At 53.4% G+C, this 14,975-nt stretch overlaps 1 protein-coding gene and 1 pseudogene across 1 annotated transcript; one reads left to right on the top strand and one right to left on the bottom strand.

Annotated features, from left to right (window-relative positions):
* The first annotated feature begins 1,733 nt into the window (after window positions 1–1,733).
* On the top strand, window positions 1,734–2,325 carry LOC114709165 (annotated as a pseudogene).
* A 4,887-nt stretch (window positions 2,326–7,212) lies between these two features.
* Tmem151a (transmembrane protein 151A) lies at window positions 7,213–12,117 on the bottom strand. The gene is made up of 2 exons (XM_028892838.2): window positions 11,878–12,117; window positions 7,213–9,589 (listed from the first exon to the last, which is right to left on the bottom strand). The coding sequence occupies exons 1-2, from the start codon at window positions 11,950–11,952 to the stop codon at window positions 8,258–8,260; spliced, it is 1,407 nt and encodes a 468-aa protein (XP_028748671.1). The 5' UTR covers window positions 11,953–12,117; the 3' UTR covers window positions 7,213–8,257.
* Between the last annotated feature and the right edge of the window lie 2,858 nt (window positions 12,118–14,975).

Below are 14,975 nucleotides of genomic sequence, written 5' to 3'. Positions count from 1 at the left end.
ATAATAATACTAATAAAAAGGCAGAGAAACTCTGCCTGAATAAATAAATAAATAATAAAAAGGCCCTTCTCCAGACTCCCCAGAAGTACCGCCCACTCAGGGAAAGAAACCCTACCTGTCCTCTTATGCTCCGCCTCCCGCTTGTGGATAGCCCCTCCCAGATCTAGGCCCCACCTCTCTGGATGCAAAATACACTCGACACACTCGCACGTGCATACACAGGCACACACGCACGCACACGCACACGCACACGCACGCACGCACACACGCGCGCGCGCTCCAATTCTCTTATCTCTATTCACAGTGTCTCTGATCCCATCCCTAGGAGCCCTTTCTCTAACCTGCCAAAAGCGTCGAGCAGGGTCAATGAGTGGCCATTGAGCGCCACCTGGCTTTGGCACCACGGACTTGCAAGCCCCTGGGAGATTCTAAAAAGCATACTAATTGTTCAATAATTACTCGATTTGTTTATGCTACTTAAATATCCACCGATTCCCCTGCCCCACAAGACAAACAATCTTCCTTATGTTTGGGGTTCTGGGTACTTTGCCCAAGGTCAAGCCACCCTATCAAGTGGTCCTGAAAAATCTTTAAATTTGGCTGGTGGGACTCTAATTGTCCCTCCACATAATCCTGTTATCAGAGGTGAAAGCACATCTTCCTTCTCACCTGGGAGCCCAGAATCTTTGAAACTGGGCTCTGATCGTTCCAGCAAGTGCTCTGAAGTATGGGTATTTACCGTCTCTAGGGTGTGGTTTTGGCTCCAAAGCCCTGTTTGGAAGCCGGAGGAGGTAGTTTTTTAGGGAAGTGTTGACATCAGTCAGAATCTCAGGACAGACTTCTCTTGGCCTAAACACAACCTAAAAATACTTTCCACCCACTCCTGCAGAAGAGCATGTTTTAGAGGGCAGAAGTCCACAGGGTTCCATACACCGGTTTCAAGTATCACTAGGGCTGGCTGCAAGCAGAGGGAGGAACCATCATCATCTAGAAAGCTTCTGTGGGGCACCCTTTCCCAGCATGCTTTAGTTAGTGGTGAAGTCTAAGTGCTCACTAGTCCCACAGGCCCCTCTAGGACAACTTCATGCCCAGAGACTGCAAGTCTTCCCAGGTAAGGCTCCAACTGCAGTGCCTTACCTGGAAGAGGAGGGGGTTTTCTGCCCAGGCCTAGTCCAAGACATGCCTGACTCAATTGAAGACTAGAGAACATCCATAATTTAGATGCCATTCTTTTTCTTTTCTTTTCCTTTTTGAGACAGGGTTTCTCTGTGTAGCCCTGGTTGTCCTGGAACTTGTTCTGTAGACCAGGCTGGCCTGGAACTCACAGAGATCTGCTTGCCTCCTGAGCACTGGGATTAAAGGTATGCACTACCACTGCCTGGCTTTTGATGCCATTCTTGTTACCACCTGACAGATATGAAAGCTGAAGGCATTGCTTGAGTTAGGGACAAAGTAGAAATAGAAGGCAGATCCAAGACCCTGTCATCTTTAAAAGAGTTTTTTTTACATTTATTTATCTATCCATCTATCTATTTATTTATTTGCTGTGTATGTGGGGTGTGATCATATTAAAAATGCAGGGGACAGAGGACAACTTTGGGAGTGAATTCAGGTCATCAGGTTTGGTGGCAAGTGCCTCTATTGAGCCATCCTGCTGGCCCAGAGCCCCACAGCTGAGTCTGGGCAGATCAGACAGCCCTGTCTCTAAATTAGAAAGATACCTACCTCCGAGAGAAAGGGAGGGCCGACAGAACCAGGGTAGCAGCAGCCATCCTCCCGATGGAACGACTGTTCGAGTCACTACCATGAGCCATAACTCCCAAGCCTTCTTGCCCACCAATGCCGGACTTCCCCCAAGCTATGAGACAATCAAAGAGGAGTATGGGGTGACTGAGCTGGGGGAACCCCACAGCTCAGCTGTGGTGAGGACCACCGTGATCAACATGCCCAGAGAGGTCTCTGTGCCTGACCATGTGGTCTGGTCCCTCTTCAACGCACTCTTCTTGAACTTCTGCTGCCTGGGTTTCATTGCCTGTGCCTACTCTGTGAAGTCCAGGGACAGGAAGATGGTGGGTGATGTGACTGGAGCCTAGGCCTATGCCTCCACTGCCAAGTGCCTGAATACCAGCTCCCTGATCGCCAGCGTCCTGACGGTCATTATCTGCATCATTATCATTCCCACCACCTCTGTGGCAGTCTTTCAAGCCTTTTCACAAAGAATGCCACATTCTGGATTCTAGTCCTGCCCTGTCTGCTCCACAGTCCCCAGCTGCCCACCCAGGCTGAGGCCTTGACCCTCTGTTCACCCTACAATGCATATGCGTGTTCCCCTTGTACATCTGTCCACGGTGGCTTCAATAAAGTGCACATAGTGACGAAAAAAGAAAAGAAAAGAAAAGAAAAATACCTACCTCCTAGAGACTAGCTTTAACTGTTTTTAGGTTTCTCGGAGGTGTTTGTGTTTGTGAGTGTCCAGGTGTGATGGTTTATCTTGACCATAAACTTGATGGGGCTTAGAGCTGTCCTGCAGGCAATCCTTTGGGTGTATCGCAAAGGAATTTTCTAGATTAGGTTTCTGAGGTGGGAAGACTGATCCTGGATATGGTGGCACCATTCCATGGACCGGGGTCCCCTCTCCAAAGGGAGCTAAGGACAGCAGTCCTCTCTTTCCTCTTTCTCCCACTGGCTCGAGTTTTCTACCACGTGTTCCCTGCCATGATGGGCCGTACCTTGAAACTGTAAGCTTTTGTCAGGATACTTGGTCACAACAACAAGACAGATAGGTGTGCAGGTGCATGTGTGGAGGGCAGAGGTCAATGTTGGGTGGGTGTTGGCAATGTGGGTGTCCTTCCTCGGGGACTATCCACCTTACCTTTAGAGACGGGGTCTCTCACTGGGTCCTGATGCTGGTCCAAGGAGCCTCGGGGATCCTCCGAGACTCTTCTTCCCCAGCTAGCATCACAAGCAAGCACCACCTGGGTTTTGACATGGGCAGTGGAGATTGAACACAGGTCCTCGTGCTTTCCAGGTAAGCACTTCACCACATATCTCCCCAGCTCCAGAAGCTTTAGGGGTGAGGTTGCATATGGAAGACTTCCAGGCCGATGATACTGGGATTGACTTCCTCTCTCAGTAAGAGTTACTCACCTGTGGCCTGGGTTGGGGGGATGCTGGGCAGAAAGCATTTTCTATGAGCGTGGGATCCAGACAGTGTGTCCAAGCATGCTGTGTTATGAAGGCCCTGCAGTTCATGCTTAGCAGAGGTTTCCGAGAAATCAGAGATTTTCACAAGACCACCAGTCAGCACTAGGAGCTGGCTCTCTACATCTTACAGGTTGGGGTAGGCTCCAGCTTGGCTACTTATTGGCTGGGGGACCTCAGGCAAGTTTTCTAATTGCTCTGAGTTTGCCTGCTTGCTTAAAAAAGCAGGGGGGTGGGGAGGCTTCTATAATAGTTATTATATCCACAATCTATTACTCATCCACCTGGTCACTCATTTCTTCAGTTTTTCTTGAAACTCTGCCATGCATCAGACTCCACTAGGGATCAGGACACAAAAGTGGCCAGAGAGCCGGGCGGTGGTGGTGCACAACTTTAATCCCAGCACTCGGGAGGCAGAGCCAGGTGGATCTCCCTGAGTTCGAGGCCAGCCTGGGCTACAGAGTGAGTTCCAGGAAAGGCACCAAAGCTATACAGAGAAACCTTGTCTTGAAAAAACAAAACAAAACAAAAAACAAACAAACAAACAAAAAACAGTGGCCAGAGAAGAGAGCACCAAGAATCCATAAAGTAGGACCACTTGGGGCACTGCTGGGGTGTCCTAGTTAGGGCTTCAATTGCTGTGATAAAAATGCCTTGACCAAAACAGGGTGAGGAGGGATGGGTTTATTTCAGCTTACAACTCTCACGTCACACTCCATCACTGAAGGAAGTGTGGGCAGGAACTCAGCATGGCAGGAACCTAGAGGTGGGAACTAAAGTGAAGGCCTGGAGGATGCTGCTCACTGGCTTGCCCCCTCCCATGGCTTTCTCAGCCTGCTTTCCTACAGCACCCAGGACCATCAGCCAGGGGTGGCACTGCCCACAGTGAGCTGGGCCCTTCCACATCAATCGTTAAGCAAGAAAATGCACTATAGACATCTGGTGGGGGCATTTTCTCAACTGAGATTTCCAAAATGACTCTAGCTTATGTTGACATAAAACTAGCCAGAGCAGCAGACTCTGGAAAGTCTGGCCTGACTAAGTAGTGGTGGAACTGGGGGATGGGAAGGGACAGGACTGAGAGACGTGGTCATGGAGATTTGAGCAGGACCCAATGGTGGGCTGAATGGGAAGGAGAGGAAGAGGCTGATGAAGACTTCTGAGTTTTCTGATTATTATTATTATTATTATTATTATTATTATTATTTTGAGACAGGATTTCTCTATGTAGTACTGGAATTCACTCTGTAGACCAGGCTGGCCTTGAACTCAGAGATCTGCCTGCCTCTGGATTAAAGGCATGCGCCACCACCACCCAACATTTTAAAAAGATTTTTAATTTTTAACTGTGTGTATATTACATGTATGTCTCTATGTAATTTGGCTCACATGAATGTAGTATGACTGGAGGCCAAAAGAGGGGATCATACCCTCAGAAACTGGAGTTATAGGTGGTTATGAGCCACCCACTGGCTAGGACTGCTTAGAGTCAAACTTGCTAAGTGCTCTTAACCACTGAGCCACCATCCCCATTCCAGCCCTGACTTCTGAGTTTTCACTTATCCCCCTGGGTGGTGTCATTTATTGAGGTGGGGACACAGGGAGCCATTCCGGGGAGGGGTGGCCAGTGCTGGGGTTTCTCTATCACATGCCGAATTTTGATCTACAGTGTTGTAGTGCTGAGAGGTGATGAGGCCTAAGTGGGAGATACTCGAGTCAGGTGGGTGACTGAGACAACCTGTTTGCCAATGCTGAATTTCAAGCATTTAGAGGTTATTCCAGATACCTGGACACAGACATCTGCAACTCTAGAAGAGGACCAGGCTGAAAATGTGGGTTTGTGTGTCCATCATAGTGTGCTGCTGAGAGAATCTCAGAAAACTGCCAGGACTTCCAGTGAGCCCTGATACACTGGAGAACTAGGACTAATTTTGTTTGTTTGTTTTTGAGACAGGGTTTCTTGGTGTAGCCCTGGCTGTCCTGAAACTCACTCTGTAGATCAGGCTGGCCTCAAACTCAGAGATTCACCTGCCTCTGCCTCCCGAGTGCTGGGATTAAAGGCGTGTGCCACCACCACCCGCTGAACTAATTTGTTTGATGTTGCTATAAGTGAATGCTATAAGTGTGATTTATAGCATTAGAAATTTACTTACACTGGACGGTGATGGTAATGTAGTTTCCACTCAGTGGGATGCTTGTCTGTGCAGCCAGCTACCAGGTCACAAGGAGGCCCAGGCCACACAGGAGACCATGAGTGGCTGGTCTAACCAACAAGCCTAGTTGGTCCCTTGACCTCTGACCCCTATGTTTGACTCGTGCCTGAAGGAGCCTAAGAGCAACCCAGCCTGGCTCCCGAGTCTTCTGGAGGAGGCCTTCTATGCAGTAGGCAGAGAGAGTGAGTCTTCATTGTGCCTTGACTGAATTCTTGACCCACAGCAGCCAGAAGAGATGGCAAGGATCAGTTTCTTAAAGCCAGATAATTAATAAAGGCTGTAATAGAAACAAGGGGGAAATAGTGACCTAAATAAACTAACATTTCACCCCTTTTTCATTCAAGTTTGGAAGCAGGCAACCCAGAGTGATTTGGGAACCCTATTGTGCCAGTAGAAACCCCGGATCTTTCACTTGACCTTACTATTCTCTGCACATGGCTGCAATTCTCAAGGTTACCTCCAGATCCAAGATAGAGTTTCACATATACATTCCAATGTGAATGCAGGATGAAGCAAAAAAAAAAAAAAAAAAAAAAAAAAGACAGCAGTGGTTTTCTCCAATATCATTTCTGTTCAGAGGGCATCATTGGAAACCCCTTCTCATTCCTGCTTATGTCTTAGAATTATGTTATACCACATACGCAAAGGGGGTAGACATGTCTTTTGGCTGGGCTCTTTGCCATCTGAAGTACAACTGGACTCACAGTATTGAGGAAGAGAGACAGACGAGCTAGTGGGCAGTTGGTGGCTGTGGTATCAGAGGAGAATGATAGAGGACAGAGGCCCACCTGAGAAGCCTTCTTGATGATTTGGATACTGTGAGGTTTTCTACTTCAGCTGTTTGTTTATTTATCATATGGAGTCTCAGGTATCCCAGGCTGATCTTGAACTCCATAAGTAGCTGAGGATGACCTTGAACATCCAATCCTTCTGCCTCTGCCTTCTGACCACGGGGATGGTAGGCCCACACCTTCACACTTGCTGTTCAGTCTTGGAGCTGGAACTCAGCCTCTTGAACGCTAGGCAAGCACACTCTCCCCACTGAGATACCCTCCCAGTCCACAGAGCAGGACCTTGGCTAAGCGTCTTCATGTAAAGCCCTGCCTTTTCCCTTCTCAGCCATGGCTCCGGTTTGTCCCAGTTTAAACACAGACTCCGGTGTCTGGTCTAGAGCCATGGGTCTTTGCTTCTCCTTCCCCATGCGACTCAGTGCTAGGTTCTGGGGAATCGACTGCACTGTGCTTCCTCCCGGACAACCGCACATACAGTGTTGATACTTTGCCCAAATGATTTCCTGTGCCCCACCCCCGAGAGTGAGGCCCTTCCTTTGTTCTTTATTCTCTTTCTTTAGATCCCAGTCTGGCTTGCCCTGGTTCCAGCTTTGTGACCCCCCAACCTGCTCAGGATCCATTGCCCCAGACAGATCAGTAGCCACAAAAGGAACTATATTTGGGTCACAGGCCACAGTTTTCTCCCCACAGTGGGAACCAGACATCACTCCCTTAGTCCTCTGCATGCCCAGCTGATCTGCAATTGCCACCTGGCTGGAAGAGGAGTCTCTTGGGACAGTTCATAATATGTAATCAGGTTCCAGTATTGGGGTTGAGTGCAGTCAGCTAGGCAGGGTATCCTGAGTCTCAGAGGCCCTGGGTAAGGCAGGAAGGTTCCCACTATCTGGATGTTAGAAGCTACCTCTGGGTCTCCTCCCCGAACCCACCATTGCACCTGACTCAGGGTAGCCCAATGGGCTTGCAGTGGTGGCCTTGGACCCATCACCCAGGAATGCACGTGTGAAACCTTTCCTGTTTCATAACTTTATTTAATTTTCTCTGTCTCTTCCCTCCCCTGCCAGCCCTTGGAAGGGGTGGAATCCCCACTTGGAAGGGAAGGGACCATTCTGCTCTCACTGGGAAGGAATAGTGTCCCCTGGACAGGCTCCATGGATGGAAGAAGCAGGGGCCTTCAAGACAAGGCCAGGGCATCGTCCAAGGGGCTGTGACCAGGGCAGAGCCCCTCGGATGCCCTGTGGATCACCTAGAAGGTGCAGAGCAGAGAAGCCCGGGGGAATGGTGGAGACAAGGCTGGGGTACTACTGTGTGGCTGACAGAGACAGATATGAATTTTAGGATGCTGGGGCTGGCTGTGATGAGGCTTGGAGTTGGGAACCCTGGGTCACAAGGGAAGCTGGATGGAGTGAGGGTGCAGCAAGAACCAGGAGACCAAGGTAGGGGCAAGAGGGCAAGTCTGTGCTCTGAGAATTGGGCTCTGTGGAGAAACTGCACCTTAGGGTCGGGGGACAAACAGGGCACTTGCCCTGAGCAGAGAGGCCAGGGGGCAGATGAGAGGGATGGGGCAGAGGAGGAAGAGAACTCTGGTGGGCAGGGGACCAAGCTGCAGGGTGGCCACAGCCAGCTGTTCAGCTTCAGGACAGCCATCCCAGCTGGGCATGGCCCTAGTCCACCAGTTTGTGCTTCTATGTTGCTGGAGGGCTCCCCATGTAGCTCAGCCACGGCAGAGAGGCAGGCAGCTTTGCCCAGGTTTCCTCCCCATCCCAGTCTTTCTGGATGCTTCTTTCCCTGCCCAGCATCATCTGCTATCACAGGGGGACGTGGTGATGGTTGGGGGAGCCATGCTGGGGACAGATCACAGACTCGACTTAGGTGGCATTGACTTCCCCCTCGAAGGACCACAAGTCACTACATTGAGGATCCCACCCAACTCCCACCCCTTGTGCGTGGCTGCTCTGTTTTCTTTCCTGTTTTTGACAATTATTCAGACATCCAAGCCCATGGTGAGATGCTGAGGAGAGAGGGGGTGTTCTGGGGCTGTAGGGGGCAGGGATCTCAGAGTGCACCCTGCCCATCTCCCCGGCAGCCGCTGTCCCCGTGGACAATGAGCACCGGGAAGTAAAGGGCATCCTCATAGCATGGAGGGCTTTCCAGAGGCTCAGTGTCCTCCCCTCTGCGTCCCAGGGGACCTCCACTCAAGCTGCGGAAGACCCCTGGGGTGGCCCGGCCCCCAGCACCCAGGGAGAGGCGACTGCGGCTGAAGGGCAGGCGAGGCCCACTGGGCCGGGCAGGAGGCAGGGAGTTGCTGCTAACTGAGCGGCGGCAGCGCTGGCAGCCTCGCAGGTAGGCCCCAGAGCCGGCACCCATGACCACAGCCTCCGAGTAGCTGGGCACCAGCTGCCGATTGGAGCAGATGTGCCATTCAAGCTCTGTGAAGTCCACGGTGGCCACTCGAGAGAGTGGCGGCCCGCTGGGCACCGCCCCTGGGGGCGGTGAGCTGGCACCAAATAGCTTCTCCACCTGGTAGTGTACGTGAGCTGTCCCGTAGGCTGCCACCACGCGCAGTGGCCAGGACAGCGTAGCCGCAGACACCAGCCAGAAGACCCAGGCTCGGGCGTACCAGGGTGGGCTGCGGGGGTCTGCGAAGACCATGAGGGACTCACGGAAGTCCACGTCCTTCAGATGCATGCCCTCGCGGGCCTCCAGGTAGTCATCCAGGCCCTCATTGGCACTGAAGAAGCGGGCCCTCTGGGTGAGGTACGAGGCCTCGGCCTCAGCGCTGCCGAAACTGAAGCACTTGGTGAAACGCAGCCGCGTGGCCGCGTGGTCTGCCAGGCCCACGAGCTCCTTAGAGACGTCACGGACACCATGTGCACTGTAGTCGAATTCGCCCCGAGCTGTGCGACTGTCCGCCCTCTCATGGTAGACCTGTGTGGTGGTGTAGGCATCCCCGTTGCGGTAGCGGGTGATCTGGCGTGTGCGGCGCACATAGTGGTAGCTGGTGGCCTTCCACCAGACACAGGGCGGAGCCTGCTGCAACCGGTGGATCAGGGCAAGCACGGTGTTGGCGTCGGTGCGAGGCGCCTGGCATGACCGCACATGACAGTGCCAGCACTCTGCCAGGTAGAGGAGGTAGAGGAGGGAGACGAAGGCCAACGGGATGTACAGGTAGCCATCAGAGCAGGGACTGGCTGGGTAGGTGGGCGGTGGACCGCCAGCCCCACGGGCCAAAGCTGCCTCAGGCCCCAGGACCAGGCGGGGCACAGTGGCCAGGCGACACCAGGCCACCACAGCCCCACAGGCATGGATGAGCAGCGTGAGGAGCAGGCACTTCCAGTGAGACTCTCGACACAGAGAGCCTCCCAGGGACTGCTTCAGGGGCCGCTGCTGCAGGGTGGGCAGAGAAAGGAGAGCACGCGTCAGAGCCGGAAGCACCGGTGTCAAGGAGGTGGTACCCTAGGACCCACTTTACAGAAGAAACTGAGGCTTCTAATGATGGAGCTTATTCTGCAGGAGACCTCAGGCAGCAGACCTCGTCTATCTGCTTTGAGACTGCCTTCCTTCCCGGTGCCTTGCTGTTTCTCAGTCAGAGAACCCCTACCCACCTAAGAGCGTAACAGAGAAGAAATGTCTCCTGTCCGTGACTACTGAGAAATCTGACTTCTGAGAGTTCTGTTCTGTCTCTGTCTAATTTGCTGTGTGCATTTGGCCACATTTTTACCCTCTCTGGGTCTGGATTTTGGTCCTGGTGGTCTGGGAAATTGATGTGGCAGGGAGCGGGGAGTGGTGTGTGTGTGTGTGTGTGTGTGTGTGTGTGTGTGTGTGTGTGTAGAGAGAGAGAGAGAGAGAGAGAGAGAGAGAGAAGTGGACTATGGGGCCAGCTATAGACAGCTTTGGGGTGCCAGCTCCTCTACTCACTGTGGCTTGGGCAGACCTCCCTCTATGGTAGCACTGTTCCCTCATTCATACATCTGGTTGGTGAAGATTCATAGAGATCACATGTGGGAATTTGTTAGCATAGGGTCTAGCCCTGGGAATAAACACTTTTGCTGCTACCCTGGGACTCCCACTGGTCCCTTGTTCCACCTAGGGATGGCAGGAGACTTGGGAGAGGCTGTTGAGAGAGAGAGAGAGAGAGAGAGAGAGAGAGAGAGAGAGAGAGAGAGAGAAGTTGGGGAATGGGGGAGGTGTGAGTCTCAGGGCTAGGAGCAGATGGAGGGCCACCCTTCACTCTCAATCTGTGTGCTGAGGGAAGAGATAGGACACAAGCTGGGCACCACAGATGACTTCTTGACCCAAGGGCCCAGCACATCTTCCATGGCTGGTAGGGTTACCAGCCTGGTCACTTCAGGTCTGGTGTCAATAACAGGGAGGGGAAGAGGAAGGGGAACTGGGAGAGAGGAGGTGGAAAGTGGAGAGGTAGGATTCTGGGCAATGGCGCCTTCTCAGCCCCATGATGCCTTGAGAGGTGCAACAGGAGAGGGGAAGGACCGCCCTCAGTCCCATGCAGGGCAGCCCGCTCCCATTTGTATCAAATGTCTAGGTGCATTCTGCCACCCAGACCTGTACCAGCCAGGTGCACACACCCACTCATCCACACCCCAAACACATGCTCATCATAGGCCCACCCACTGCAAAGGAACACCAGCCCTCATCCAAGAAACAACAGACCCTTGCCTGTTTGCAGAGCGCAAGCCTCATGGCCATAGCAGGGAACACTCAGACACTGGAGACCACTTCACTACAGGACACACATGCACATACATGCTACACACTGGCACCCAGACACTCAGACCCTCACCTGACCACAGTGCACATCTACCCCCACCCTATAGCAACCTGACACCCACAATCCACACTTAGCCACACACTAAAAAGGCACAGCATGAAATCATACACACCCACACTCTTGGGTGAAGACCCAAGGCAAGGAATTCACCAGAGCCGCCTCACCTGACTACAGGGTATATATGTCCCTACTGAAGATGCAGGGAACCCACAATCGCAATCCCTTCTCACACGTACACCACACACACACCAAGCACGTTATGTCCACTCACACACACAGACCACTCACCACCCTGTTTTCCACACTACCCTCTCTCATCCTACACTTGGCACATCCTCCTAGCCAGAGCGAGGAGGGGCTCTGGGGATCTCAACCACTGGAGTGAGCTCTCAGTCCTCTCACCTGGGGGTGGGGAAGGAGGAGAAGGGTATCGGCAGCCGCTCCCTTCTCTTCCCTTTCTCCCTCCCCCACCGCCAGTCCGTGCCACAGCTACTGCATTGCAGGCACCGCCCGACACCTCGTGAGCAGCTGGACTGGACTGGGGGCCTGACCCCATGGCCCTGGCAGTCGGGGACAGCATCCCGGGCTGCGCTATGGAACAGGGACGCGTGGGGGCCACAAGCGCTGACGTCACAGGGCCGGAGAGAATGATTGAGGGGGCGCCGAGGCCCCAGGTCTCCCCTACCTTCCTGCTCAACCATTCCTGCCCTGACCTACGCGGACCCCGAAGCGGCGACCCCAGCCAGAACGCTGTCTCCCCAATGACGTCATTGCTGGAGGGTCTCCGGGACTTTGCTCCTCAATCCCTGTCTGGGGTTCGCCCCTCCACTTGTCCCCTACGCCTCTCTCCATCCCTGGCTCGGTCCCCACCATACGCCGCCGGTACCTCCTCCCGCAGCGGCTCGCTGTCCGGAATGAGTGCGGGCACCTCCCCGCAGTCGCCACCTTCGCCCTCCGGCATGGTGTCCTGGCTGCTCCGGCTGCCGGGCCCGGGCCCCGGGCATGATAAGCGGTGGGGCGCGGAGGGCTGCGGCGCTGCCCCGAGGGGCGTCCGCTTGGCTCGGCGGCCGCTCAAGAGTGCGCCGAGCCCAGCCCGAGCCCAGCCCGAGCGCGGCGGCGTTGGCGGCCGCGGTGCCCGGCGCCCCGCCCTCCGCTGACCCCGCCCCCGCGGCACCGGCGGCGCCGCTGGCTGCGCCTGGCACCGCGGGCGCCCCCCGCCTCTGGGAAGCCCAGTCTGGACGGCCGGACGCCTGGCTTCTCGGGCCGAGCTCGCGCTTGCGACCTTGGGCGAGTCCTTGCTCTATGGCGCCCGAGTCTCCCCAGCTGTGGAATGAGTCGGGTGATTCTGCAGGTGGGTGGGCGCCCTCCGGACCCCCTCTCCCAGGGATGGACCCGGCTCTAAGCCCACCCAGACTCTACCCCAGAAGGGAAAGACTGGTCTCATTCGCTGGGCTCTGCTTAAGGCTGGCGGGCTGGAGCTAGGGCACCAAGAACCCTATAGGCTACACGACCTTTGGCCAGCACGTTCCACCCCTAAACTCAGCTTTTCTATCTGAGAAACGGAGATGGCAAAGTGTTGGATTAATTTATTAGCCTTCTCAGACCAGGCAGGGGAGTAGGTTCTGCCCTGAATGGGACAGCCTTTTCCCAGACGCATAAGGCCCCAGTACTGCTCCTTAGCTCTCAATGGGACGGGTTCCTCACATTCAGGCTTGGGGCTGGACCTTGCCCCCAAACTAGGTAATTAGTGGATAGGACGAAGGGAGTTGCAACGCTAGGTGGGCTGTTCATGATATGTTTGAACAAATGGCAACTCCAAGATTATTTGCTTGAACATTAAAAGATGATGTAACAGATATAAAGGACTGTTTTTGTCCTTGTGTTTACTTTATTATTAATTAATTAATTAATTAATTAATTTATTGAGACTTGGCTTCTCTGTATAGCTCTAGCTGTCCTGGAACTTGCTCTGTAGACCAGGCTGGCCTCAAACTCAAGAGATTCACCTGCCTCTGCCTCCTGAGTGCTGGGATTAAAGGCGTGCGCCACCATCACCCGATTTATTTTTATTCATTTATTTTGTGTTACTTTTTAAATTATTTTAATTTGTCTGTATGGGTGTTCTGCCTGTATGTCTGTTTGTACACCACATGAATGCAGTGCCCATAGAGGCCAAAAGAGGGTGTTAGATCTGCTGGAACTGGAGTTATAGATGACTGTGAGGGGCCATGGGATGACGGGAATCCAACCCAGGTCTTCTGGAAGAGCAAACAGTGCTCTTAACTGCTGAGCCATCTCTCCAGCTGCCCCCATTCGTTTACTTATTTATTGGGCACAGATGTTTGCCGCGATCTTCTATGTGTAATTAGTGTGCTTGGGCACTAGCAGGGCATAGATGGATGTGGAGAATGGTATAGTCCCTGTCCTCATGGAAGCTATCCAGGGAAAAGTATGACTAAAGAGGGGTTCAGAACCCAGACTCTGGCCTCCACTCTGGGCCAAGGTCAGGCCTCTGTTCCCTTTGTCCCTCTATAAGAGCTAAAGTGACCCTCCATTTAAAATGTAACTACATTTTAAATTTATTTATTTTGTGTATTTCTCTCTGGGTGGGATGTATCTGAAGGGTGCACTTTACCCACAGTGCAAGTCAGAGGATGACCTTTGGGAGTTGGTTCTCTTTCCACTATGTGGGGCCTGGGAATTGAATTTAGGTCCTCGGGATTGGCAGCCTGCTGAACCATCTCACAAGCGACTCTTTTTTTTTTTTTTTTTTTTTTTTTCGAGACAGGTTTCTCTGTGTAGCTTTGCGCCTTTTGGAGCTCATTGTAGCCAGCTGCCTCGAACTCACAGCGATCTGCCTGGCTCTGCCTTCCGAGTGCTGGGATTAAAGGCGTGTGCCACCAACGCCCGGCCTCACAAGCGACTCTTAAAAGCTCTGAACAAACTGATGGGAAGGGAAAGGGCATCCCAGGTGGAGGAGCAAAAGCAGCAGTTGGACCCTCATGGGCTGAGTTTGGGGAGCAGGAAGGTCTCACCTTATGTAACCGAACACTAAGTAGCTAATCAACTGCCCGTATCAGAGGGTGTGTCACGCTCTCTGGAGGACAGAGTCTGTGAGGAGAGACCCTTGAAGACTGTCTCCCGTGAGGGTGGGCGTGGTTACAACCTGGGTGGGAAGGCAAGAGTCTGGGAGACTAGGAGCGAGGCCTAAGAGCCTCACTGCGATCATAGGACTGGTAATGACTAAGGATTTTCGACTGCACCTTCAGGAGACAGATCAGCACACTTCTGCCTCCCAAGTCCACCGGACCACTGGAGAAAGCAACGGGACAAGGCCCAGTGTGTATTCCTGCCACATGTATACCACCAGATCTCTGGAATTTCGGATCTTCTGGGGCTCAGTTTCTGTCCCCTGCCCCGTGCGGGCGTGCATGTGTGTGTTTGTGTGTGTGTGTACATGTGTGCGCGCGCGCGCGCGTAGAATGTATTGAGCGCGATCCCAAACCCTCCCAGCAAAAGACCCTAGCTGATGAACAGGATAGCGGCGGACGCTAAAGGGCATTTTCAGCACCGGCTGACGGACAGCACCTGCTCGGAAAGGAGTGGGAGGCCGGAGGAGGAGTCAGCGCTTTAGGGCTCTAGACTGCGCTGTCACTCGCCTGGTGTGGGCAACACCACCACATTCTACGCCCCCGGGGCTCCGCTACAAGACTGAGTGAACTGGAAGAAAGAGAGCACACGAGGGAGGGCAAGGATCGGTCAGAGCTTGACCGACCGCCACATTCCTCCTGGAATGCGTTGCGGCGGAGTCGGCTCTGTACCTTAACTAGCTGTGTCCGTCCGGAGCTGTCTTGCTACCGGCGTAGTCGTGGCAAGGAGCGTCAAGCGCCTCTCGGCGCAGACGCGGAAGTAAGTTACAAACCCCCCCCGCCTATTGGCTGGTCGTGCCGCGAATTAACCAGCCTCCTACTCAATCGGAGAGCG

This window comes from Peromyscus leucopus, chromosome 1, assembly GCF_004664715.2.
Source record: "Peromyscus leucopus breed LL Stock chromosome 1, UCI_PerLeu_2.1, whole genome shotgun sequence".
Taxonomy (NCBI): domain Eukaryota; kingdom Metazoa; phylum Chordata; class Mammalia; order Rodentia; family Cricetidae; genus Peromyscus; species Peromyscus leucopus.
The sequence above is the reverse complement of the archived record's forward strand: the minus strand, read 5'-3'. Positions and strand labels throughout refer to the sequence as shown.